This window comes from Protopterus annectens, chromosome 9.part0, assembly GCF_019279795.1.
Source record: "Protopterus annectens isolate FY-2018-M chromosome 9.part0, PAN1.0, whole genome shotgun sequence".
Classification (NCBI taxonomy): domain Eukaryota; kingdom Metazoa; phylum Chordata; order Ceratodontiformes; family Protopteridae; genus Protopterus; species Protopterus annectens.
The window spans coordinates 867,165,431-867,177,523 of NC_056743.1; the positions used below are offsets into that span (position 1 = coordinate 867,165,431).

Genomic DNA, 12,093 nt, shown 5'->3' on the forward strand with positions numbered 1-12,093 from the left:
TCAGCCTGATATACAACTGTGATGCATATACTTTTAGTACTTATTTTTAAGAAGGACATTAGAATTTCAGGGTTAGAGAACTTAGGGATAGGATAAGAGAATGGGGTTATGTTGTTTATGTTTCCAGAAAGAAGTGCAATATCTCCAAGCTTTTTTGTAAGGTTATCTGCCCTAATAATAATACAGCCAGGAGGGAGAAATTCCGAATCTTATGTGTGCTATGAGCCAGGTTTTGGTTGCGGCAATATCATCAGGTGAATTATGACTTACCCAGGCTTGAGAGTTGGCAATTTTGTTACAAATACTCTGGAAATTCAGGGTAACCAAGTTTAGGATTTTGGAGGAATTAGAAGATTTTGGTACAGTTTTAGGAATATGGGTGGAAGTGTGGACTGGATTAGCATGGATATCACCACACTGAAGTATATTTGAGAATATAAAATAGCGTATAAAGTTAATATTCTATTGCTGTTTGGTCTATTAAGACGGTACTGGAACTGGAAGATAAAACATTTTGGATTAAGTATTTTCAGTTTAGGGAAGAACAGTGGGTTTATTGGAAATAAACTGGGAAGCATCTTGGAGTAGCAGTTAGATGAGTAGGTTTGGAAAGTAGAGGCAGAAGTTGACAGGTGAAAAAGGGAGTTAGGGTTAAGGGTAGTGGAAGTTTTTAGAGAGATGGAGAGACAGGGAAATGAAGGAAAAAAGAAAAGCATTTAAATACCTGTTAGATATTGAGGATGGGGGCTGAGGAGGGAATGTCAGGACACAATAGGAGTATGGTAAGTATGGGTAGAAGGAAAGAGTTGGATAGCGAGAATGGAAAAGTTACATACAGGTGGTGTCTATAAAGGATAAGTAATGTACAGCAGAAGAGTCAGAATTATCCGATAAAGGACTGGCAAGCCAGATCCGTAACTTCGAGATAAGGATTGGCTCTAAGGTCTGGGTCGGTCTGGCTTGGGCGTGAAGCTGGGCTGGGCAAGCGCCATGGCTGGACGAGGTGTCATCCCCTCGGCACACCCCTCCTTCGGGGGGGGGGGGCAGCAGCTCTGGATGCACACTATGCCCTTCCTGTGGATCAGCCAGGCTGTAGTGGGCACCACTCCCGACTAGCATCCCACATAGTCTGGCAGCTACAGGTAGGCAGGCACATTACATTTCTGGATCTGAAATAAATTTTGGAGGAAAATAAAGTTTTACGAACAGTATACAGAAAATCTGAGGATGGTAATCGGTATTTAGAGGGGAGCAGTTGCCATCCTACACATACTATAACTTCTCTCCCTTATGGAGAGTGCTTAAGACTGAGAAGATTGTGTAATGATAGAGATTTTTACAGAGAAGTGGATGTAATATATGCTATGTTCACATCTAGAGGTTATAATAGTCATTCAGTACAGGTGACAATAGAGAAGATTTTAATAGATTCTTCTGACAATGATAATCATGAGTGTGTTAAGCAATTAAACTATAAGACAGAGAAGAAAAATAGTGATAGAAGACAAATATATTTTGTCTCAACATATGGAGCCTTTAGCACCATTTTGACTAATTTGGTGAAGTATTATTGGAAATATTTATTAAATTCAGTGGACTTGGCAATGGTAATTTCCCCGAACACAGGTATTTCCTTTAGAAGAGGTAAAAATTTAAAGGAGATCTTGGTGCATAACATTTTCAAACTTCCTATGTGTAATAGAAATTTTAATGTAAATACGAATGGTACATATTGTTTTGGACATTGAAAGGTATGTAATTATGTGGTTAGAATTTATACATATAAATGGCCAAGTTTACTACCCCAATGAAAGATATACCTGTGAGACTGAGGGCATAATATATGCCCTACAATACCCTTGTAGTCTCGTATACATACAGGAAACTAAAATAAATGTTAAAGGAAGGCTCCAGTAACATGTTAGGAATATTATGAAACAAAAAGGAGAGAGTCCTGTGGTTAAACATTTTATGTCATTTCACAATTCAAATCCTGAAGGCTTAATAGCCACTATTTTACAAAAAGTTTCAGATGGTTTTTATTCTAAATATTTGTATAAAAATAAAGAATTTTTATTTTAAAATATAATACCTTGTCTTCTTGGGGTCTTAATCTGGAACGTAACTGGAGGTTATTAATTTAGTATGTAATTGGATGATTGTTTAATTGTCAAGTGTATTTAACTAAAGGTGAATTTTTACTCATCTGTCCTTGAAGGTTCTTCTGAAGTGCTGGAGAGTGATTAAAGTCTATTTTTTTGGTTCCTGCTTGTCGTTATTTTATATTTAATTTATTTAGTGGTATTTTATTTAGCAGCTGACTTAGAACTGGTGCAGACTGGTGGAATCCGACAGACTGTTTAATTAAACCAACGCATTGCAAAGGCCAGAGATGGGTGTTGATGCGATGTGATTTCTGCCCAGTGCTCTGAATGTCACAGTGAAGAAATTCAATGAAGTGCTAGTAAAAAGCAGGAGTAACTATGATTCTCTTAAGGTAGCCAAATGCCTCATCATCTAATTAGTGAAATGTATGAATGGATGAATGAGATTCCCACTGTCCATACCTACTTATCTAGCGAAAGCACAGCCAAGGGAACGGGCTTGGTAGAATCTGCAGGGAAAGAAGACCCTGTTGAGCTCGACTCCAGTTTGGAGCTCTCACTTCTGCCTCCAAGCGCTCAGGTGTTCAGAAGCAACCTACTATGGGGACAGTGTCAGTTGGGGAGTTTGACTGGCTGGTACACCTGTCAAGCAGTAATGCAGGTGTCCTAAGGCGAGCTCAGGGAGGACAGAAACCTCCCGTGGAGCAGATAAAGGAGGGTAGACAATAAAGGAGTAATAAGGTTGAGTTTAGAGATATTAGAAAGGAGATAAAGTGGGGAAATTAAAGAAAATTAAGTACGGGTAGTATATGTAGAAGGTGAGTAAAAGTGCAACAGGACTGATGGAAGAACAGGAGATGGAGGTGACTTAAACATTTAAAAAATGGCTACAGTATTGGGGATGAAGGCTGTGTCATATGACTAGGTATAAATTAGATGAGGTAATTTCCAGATTCTGTGATTGGATAATCAGGAATAGTGGGTGGAAAGAGGGTCTTGAAATATTAGGCTAGATGGGGTGGGTGGGAATTGGGGGTAGGGTACAGGAGCAGATTGAACCTGAGCAGAGAGAGGGTGAATGGAGCAGGTTGCACAAAGTTTGTGTAACTTGCAATTGTAGAGGAAGCAAAAGAAAAGACATCAATAAAGTACATCTTTCACCATGTTTTTGTTAGGTAAAATATGTCCAAAGTTGTATTCTAACTATTTAAAGGTCTAAGTTTGAAGAGCTCATCTAGGGCAGTAAAGGGATAAAACTATCATAGGAGAGAAGTGTTTAAAAGTAGACAATCAACACATTTCTTATCATGGACTACTTTGCATAGTAGATTAGAGAGGGGTATAGTAGCTGATTAATTGGTATGTGTAATGGAAGATGCTTAAATGTAAGAAAGGTAAAGCTATGTAGAAGATAAGGGCAGAATAGTTGGGTAGCAATGAAAGAGTTAAAAAAGCAACATCTGAGGAACTCTGGTAAGTTATCCCTAACAAAACACAGTTGAGATACAAAACCCCTGTTACTACTACAGCTAGCATAATAAGTAATACCTTTGATGAAAAATACAGGGGGACTAAAATAAGCAAGCTTTACCTATGTACAAAGGGAATATACAAGTCAGATTCACCCTTCAGGTGAGGTAGGCATAGGGAGTTGACTAAAGTTAGCCACAGAGATCACCTCCAATGGTGGCAACACACAAATGGTATTCTACAGGGCACAGTCCTTATATTATGGGAAGAACAGAGTTCCAGGGATGAGCTGGGGGGGGGGGGGTCCTAACAGAGTGGAAGCAGAGTCAGAAATGATTTCTTGAACCTTGCATTTTGATCCTTCACAAGTTGCAAAAATCACCATGAAAAAGTGGCACACCACCACACTTTGGTTAAATAACAGAAATATCTATATACAAATGCTAAATAGCAACCTACACACAGATACTATAAATAAACAGACAACTAGCAACAAGCTCTACAACAGAAAAAGGTCTAAAGTCATATCAAGCAACACTTAACTATACTATTAAGTGCTGTTGGTAAGATGACGGACAGAAAAAACAAGATGCCATGAGGCCACAAAAGGAAGGGCTGAATAAATATTTAAATATAAGCAATAACTTTTCAACTGGAAGAAAAACTATCATTACACAAGACTTTTAAATACTAAATGGCCACAGGCTAAAAATAGGTATTTTTTTTACAGGCAAACTATCCCAATAAATGGGTGGAGCACTTACTGGCAAGGCCTACAATGCTCTTCCAACAGGTGGCACACAATATCAGAGTTATTCAGGGAAAAGCTAAGCATTTTGGGTAGGTAAAAAGTTAGGAAGGGCTTGAAGCTGGATCACTAAAATGGCTGGACTGGATCAGAGTTTGGGATAGATGACCTATACATCAGATCGGATGGGCTAAATGAATGATCTTGCCTTCCCTGGCTGACTTACTGATAACTTTACAGCAGTTTTGTGGATACACTATATTCCAGAATCTTCTGAATATGTTTACTGCTTGCTGTAAAAGCAAACCATCAGATATCTAGTAATTATTGTTGTCAAAAAAAGACTTCTTCAGTAAAAAGTCCACAATGTCTGTTGATCTTGGCTGGTAGAGACTACACAGAAAAACTAACTTATGAAACTTTTCTGTGATGCATCTGTGACTCAGCATTTCACTAACTTATGACTACATTTGTTAACAGGAAGAATGAGCAGGAACAAAGACCTTCTTCAACCACAATCCAGAGCTCCTGTACCCATATTTTAAATATGCACTGTTTCCCCTCTATGAATGCTACAAGAACAAAATGTTATATATCACCCTTTCATTTTGGCAAAATGCCAGTTGATGTACCTGATATTTGTCACACTTGATGAATTATGTAGAACTAGATCTAATCCACAGAAAACATTACATCTGTGGCATTTAAAAAATTCCAAAGGGTAAAGAACAATAGCATTTTCCTACACTCTTTGGCAGGACAAACAGACCTGCATTAAAAAGCCAGTTAATTCCTGCCATTATAAAAGGAAGCTAAAAAAAACTAGCCAGTACCATCAAAGTAGGTGCAAAATTACATTCATAACCTTGAAAGCAAAAATCTGGCCTCGCTTACAGTTTAACACCACCCTTAGGGCTCTTTTCTTTTTGCAATACAGTTCCACTGTGGTTCAGTTACCATGCCTAAAGCACAACTACCTGGGGATACCCCTCTTGGGACAAGCAGTGTGGTAGTTTCTTCCTCAATGGACCAGGTCCTAACTACTGTACTTACTACGCTGCAGCTGAATGGTAATACTCATCCTCTGACTGCTGGTCCAATGCAGACTCGGGCACACAATGTATGCTCTCTGCATGATATGTCATGCCTGTTGGCAACTATCCCTCTAAGCTGATCCCTACCTCTAACTTTAAAAGAAACCTCTTGGAATTAGATATTAGCCCACAGACAGGTCACCACCAATGCCATCTCTGTCTTAACCTTTTCATTATTAACATCTGCCAAGGAGTTTATTGCTTGCATGGCAAAGGGTTAATGCAGCCACGCCACCAGAAATTGGGCATAACACCTCCAGACCTCACATCTCATAAAAAGACATAGATTTTCTTACCACACTTAATGACACTCAAACTTGAGTGAGGATAATGCAGATGAATTAGCATGCACTTCTCAAATTTATTCTCAACAGGGGATAAGATAAAGATGAAGAGTCCCCATCACTTGGCTCCCCTCCCACAGATTAATAAACTAACGGAGTAACATTGCCAAAAAGAACCTAATAACCAAAGTAAAAGCACTGCTGGAAATCCATGACAGACTGAGTTTGAAATAGGCTTCATTCACGTCAACATCGTTATAGTTAAAAAATACTGTGACCTTTATAGGTTAATTTTATTTGTTCAGATATAACTTCTAAAAGATCACTTTGAAAGACCATCATAAATAGAATATACACTGAGTCGGGAGATAGGTATGTAATAAGTGAAGTGTAAAATACTTGTGACAGTAATGGGATGATTTACACTGCAATTTGCGTAACATGCAGTGCATTTTACATTGGGAAAATGCATGTATTTGTGAGTTTTGTCACTGTATTGGAACTGTGATTAAAGCTTTCAAACTCAATCTATCATGCCCCCTCCCAAAGATAACTTCTTCAGAGAGAGAGATACAAAAACATGCATAGAGAGACAGAGGGAGCACTTCAAAATGTGTGTGGGTGGTGTGAGGTGTCCAGGGAGTCTTCAGACTCCCAAGACAGGGACACAGACTGGCTTGCTCACTGATCAGCCTAAACCAGACAGTGCAGTGTTCCAGACATTTGATGATCCCTTTTAAAACTACATCCATGGAATTAAATAGCTAACTCCCTTGCACCTACAAAAAGACCATTTCAACAGAGTACTAAAATCTGCCAAGTGTTTTACTTTATTTATTAAATTTGTTAACCAGGGTAAGGACTGATCCAAGTGGAACCATTTCAGCCACTGCTCAGAAGACAGCAAATCAACAGACTAGTAAAACACTTACATAGAGGTAAAGGTAATACAAAAACATAAGCAACCTGGCAATAGTAATGGTAAAAACAATAAATGCACAAATGAGAAACACTACATGCATGGCAGGGTTAAGCAAGCAGGAAAATTACAATGGCAAGACCAACACAGCAGGCTAAGACCCACAACTGTATTAGTAAAGACATGCAATATTTGCAAGTGTAGTTTTTCAAACATTTGCAAGGTCTAGTACTTTACAGTTAACAAGTGGCTACTGCTGTGACTAAAATTACTGATTTTCAGGTGTACTCTTACAACAGCCTACCAAATCATCCAGCAGTCACCTAACTAGACATGAGAAAGGATTCAAAACTGGTCAACAAGCACACCAAAAAAACAGGGTAAAATATTAGATCATTACAGCAAAAAGTTTATAATTCTGCAATTTTAAATACTGGGGCTATCTTCCAGACCCAAAATCTACAATATCATGGGCATATTCTAAAGCTGGAAGAGATGGCAGAATCTCTCCAATGCCACTGAGACTGAATTTCTAAACTTATTCAGACATCATGCCACAGATGCATCTGATAATGTCTTCTGCTACTGGAACATTTGTTAATGGGCAAGCCAAATGGGCACAGTCCCTTTACAAAGGCAAACCAAGAACAATGTCTGCTTAAGTTACTTAATGTCATACAACTGACAAACAGAAGCCGTCGGAATCTAAACAATAGTAGTAACAGTGTTTAGGTCTAGTGGCATACAATCTTAAAATGCTATGCCAAATCGCTAGAAAAAGGCATGCCCGGCTCAGAATTCAGCTTCTTCTTGGGGATGTCACTTATCAAATTTTAAATGCTACCCTTGGCTAATTTTGGCTCTGCAGCCATACTGCTCAATAGGTCTTTAAGAAGTTACAGGAAAAAGGTATGACTATGCAAATGGCAGAAGGCTTTTTGTTCTTTCCCACAATCCCAAAATACTACAAAATAATGCCTCTAACAGGCTGGCTTTTATGTAGACAACAAACCAAAACTGATCAGGCTTAACAAGAAAGGATCTTTCAAAAAGGGCACCTAGGAAGGAGGAGGAGAATGCTGAAGCACATAAAAAAAGTGGAGGGGGGCAATGGACTCTCCTTTCTAAGGACTTATCTGTCAAGTCTACATGTAGGACAGAATCCTCCTCCCAAAAACTACTACTCCATTTACAACAAAACAGTAAAGCAAATTCATTACCTAGATAATTAAAACACTGCAGAAATACCAATAGACCCATTCTTTCTCCCTCACTGGTCTTCCTCAAAATCTCGACAAATCACGTGGAAGGTTAAAGTTACCCATATGTTTATGGTTCACCACATCAGACTCCCAGGGAATAGAAATTATACTGTCAGGCTACCCAAGAGTTCTAATACATCCCTCTTTTCACGGCTGTACCTCAAAGCCCTGCAGAACACATTTCTATGGTAGGGTCAGTGACAGTCTAATATTGAACAAGGACTGCTGCACAGCAGATATCCTACTCCTAAGAAGGCAGTAGGTTTTACTCAGGGCTCTCCCTGGTTCAAAGAATGTCATGTCCTGGACAACTTTTTTACATCTTTACTCTATAGGCAATCTCCTAAGAATCAAATAATTCAAGACACTAACCCCAAAGGCACCCTTAACCACTTTAATTTTCCCAGACCTTCATGGTAACCCTGAAATGGAAGAGAGATTAACTCCATATGCTGTATCATTCAAGGACACTCAAGGTTCCTGAGGTTTTGGACATGCCCTCAACACTTCTATTTCACTGTTTGAGCTCTACACTGTATCTGATATTTCAGCAAACACTTGCTCATGTTCATCTCAGTGGAGTCCATCTCTAAACATACATGGACAACTGCCTCACCTTGTTCCTTATTCCCCCTGCCCAGAAATGTAACTCTAACAGATACAGCAGTGCACTGACAGTTACAGTTCAAAAATCACTTCCTGGCTTCTTGCACATTTAGATCATTTAATTTCTAGAAATAAAGTGTATTAATACAATTATGATAACAGAGAAGTAGAAAAAAATGGTGTAAACTAACTATACATTCACTAAACTGACAATCTTCTTTTGCCAGCATAAAATTAAGCACAGAAATAAAATATACCTTGTTTGCGGTTTCTTTCAGCTCCTGGATAAATTTAACAAGATCATCTGGGCCTCTAATAACCTTGAAGTTAAACTTTTCCTGTCCAAAGCCTGAAATAAAAAAGGAAAACAAAAGCCCAACATGTAACTGCCTGAAAAACACTACGATGTACAAAAGCGAGCAGTACATTTGCAGCTAAAATAGTTGCCATCTTAAGACCAACGCTTTCAAAATTCAAGAAAAATTATGAGTACAGAAATTTAGCTAAGTATCAGTGTTAGTCAGAATTTCCTCCATAAATTTGCATAAACGTTATTCATTTAAAATGAATACAAGCCAAAGCCATTGCAGGGAATGATTGGGGGGGGGGGGAGTGGTTGCCCCAGGTGATAACTTGAAATGGCACCAATCAGCATATGCTACATCACAAAAATGAAAAACATTTGACAGTATTAAGCAATCTATTACATACTGTAAACTATCAAACTTTTCTTTTTACAACCTGTCAGTGTCTGCAATTAATTATAGCTTGTAAGCTGTTCTTTTTAAAGGAAGCAATGGGTTATTAGGATGTTACATTAATAAACTGTTGTAGCAGTTTGACTGCTTACAAGTGATCATTAACCAATTACAATGGCATATCAACAACAATAGGAGACATGCCAAATGCTATTGTTGTAGCTCAAGCACCAGCATTAGCAATGCAAACATTTTCACAACAGTCACTTTCATTCAGCTTATCAAACAGCCTTACAAGAAACAACAGGATGTACGAAATGGATGGCAGTGGTTTGAGGGTTCAGTTTACATCCCTATTTAGGTGACAGACTGAAAAGAAAATACAGAATACAATGAAAAATGGAAGCTGCAGTGGAAAACTTTTTTGGTTATTTGGAGGGTCTATTTTGTTTGTGGATGGCAATTGTTGGGAGTAGTGTGCACTAATTAATGTTGCTTTTTACATTTGTCTCAGGGACACTTGTCAAAACAGGTCAATCTGCAACATCCTTTAGAAATGATTATGTTGTCCTACATTCAATTTGAAACTGAAAGTTTATTACTGGGATACCCAAGAGCCTGCACTTTACATTAAATGAAACTGCTCACTCTTCTCAGTGCTGTTATGCTGTCATGGTTTCCTAATAAGAAAATTTCACATCACTCATACCAAGGTTTCATGTCTAATTTTTGCTTCTCAACAGGTTTATGGACATATACATACATTTGTTTCTCAATGATCCAAGTGCTTGTTGGAGCATGTCTGTTGGTAAAATGAAGTTATGTCTTACCATAATGTTCCATCGGAGTTTTTGATCTTCCAGTCATCACTGATGGATTCGGTTCCGAGCCCTCGGGACCAAGTCGGCCTTATACCAAGCTTGTGTGCACCAAAAAACTCTCGAGCTAAGCTGCTACCCGCAATGCCCTTTGCTCAGTTACCTCAGATCGAGTTTGCATGCAACATACAGAAGAAGAATAAGTCAGAGACCATCTCTGCGCAGAAACCCAAACACACCACGAAGACCCAGAACATCCGCCAGGAACCTTAGGAGGGGGTCGGTGGGAGGGTGTGATGACTGGAAGAAAAATCAACAACTCAGATGGAACGTTATGGTAAGACTTAACTTCTTTATCTGACATTGTTAATCTTTTTCCTATTCATCACTGATGGGACCGAGTCCCCAGCTACTTGAAGAACCTGCGAACCATAGAACCAAAGGCCACTCTTCCCCTGGAGATTAGATCCAATTTGTAATGCTTGATAAAAGTGTGGGGCTTAGCCCAAATGGCAGCTGCACAAATGTCATCCATGGAGGCCCTACAGTGGAAGGCAACAGATGCTGCAATAGCCCTAGTTGAGTGAGCTTTGATTTGGCCAGGCTTCGATCCCTCCGTAAATGAATATGTGAAGGCAATGCAATCCCAGAGCCATTTAGACAAAGCAACTTTTGATACTGCGCCTCCGATTCTAGGATTCACAAAGTGAATGAAAAGCTGGTCTGACTTGCGAAAGGATTTAGTTCTGTCCAGAAAGAAACAATTGTCTATGAGCATCCAAGGAATGAAAGCAATATTCTCCCTTGTTAGAGTAATTTGGGAAGAACACAGGGAGCTCAATGGACTGGTTAATCGAAAAATCAGAAACCACTTTGGGGAGAAAGGATGGGTTAGTACAAAGTGATACTCTGTCCTTATGAAAGATCAGATAAGGGCTCTTGATACATAATGCTTGTAATTCAGAAATTCTTCTGGCTGAAGTTATAGCCACCAGAAATATAGATTTCCATGACAGGAATTTTAGATCACATGTCGCAGCTGGCTCAAAAGGGGGCAGAGAGAGAAACTGCAGAACCCAGGACAGATTCCATGCCTCCACCGGCTGTCTGATGGGAGGCCTGCTGTGGAAAATACCCTTGAGGAAGGTCTTGCAAAGGCGAGAAGAAATAAGTGGCACTCCATCAGACCTGTTATGGAAGTTGGAAACAGCTGTTAGATGGACTCGAATGGAGGAAACTGAGGCCCCCTTGTCGAACAGTTCAGCCAGCTAATGAAGAATAGTGGCTATGGGGGCTGAGAACAGGTCTAGCTTCTGATTACGTGACCAAATAGAGAATCTTTTCCATTTGTCCCTGTAAAGTTTCCTGGTGGATGGTTTATGAGAGGCTAAGATAATATCACGGACGGGTAAGGAGAGGGTTTCCTGCCTGGCAACTAACGAAGTGGAGAAACCAAGCTGTCAGCTTGAGAGTGGACAGATTCGGGGGAGTCAGCCCCTTGTGGGTGAGATATGAGGTCCTGACGAGTGTTTAGGATTCAAGGAGGTTGTAACAGATGAGGTCGAAGGAAGGGAAACCACACTTGACGAGGCCAGAACGGGGCAATGAGGATCACTTTGCTTCTCAACAGAATAGCTTTCCTTAGAACAAGGGGAATCGGAGGAATCAAAGGATAAGCATAAAGGTGAGACCCATGGGCCAATAATGGATTAAAGCGTCTCTCGGTGACTCCCCGAGAGGGGGAAAGAGGGCAAAGTAGCTGCTGCATTTTGTGTTTGAAGGGGAGGTGAACAGGTCGCAGCATGGCTGGCCCTAACGGCTGAAAATTTCCGCCGCCACAATCAGGTTGAGAGACCACTCATTAGGATGAAGAATGCATTTGCTCAGCTTGTCCGCAATCACGTTGGAGCTCCCTGGGATATGCACTGCGATCAGAAAGCAATTGGAAGCTAACTACCACTGCCAGAATCTCATGGCTTCGTGACATAGGGGATAAGATTTGGTCCCTCCCTGTTTATGTACCAGACCACAGACATGTTGTCCGACTGGACAGCAATCATTCCGGACGGAAGGAGCTGATGAAAAGCTT

General features: G+C 39.8%; 1 protein-coding gene across 2 annotated transcripts in view; it reads right to left on the bottom strand.

Moving 5' to 3' along the window:
• The window catches only part of OS9 (OS9 endoplasmic reticulum lectin), a 1,402,051-nt gene that overhangs the window by 429,582 nt on the left and 960,376 nt on the right, over positions 1-12,093 (bottom strand). For both annotated transcript variants that reach the window (XM_044083591.1, XM_044083590.1), the window contains exon 10: positions 8,746-8,837. In XM_044083591.1, the coding sequence (XP_043939526.1) occupies positions 8,746-8,837 (92 nt within the window). The remainder of the gene's footprint in view (positions 1-8,745; positions 8,838-12,093) is intronic.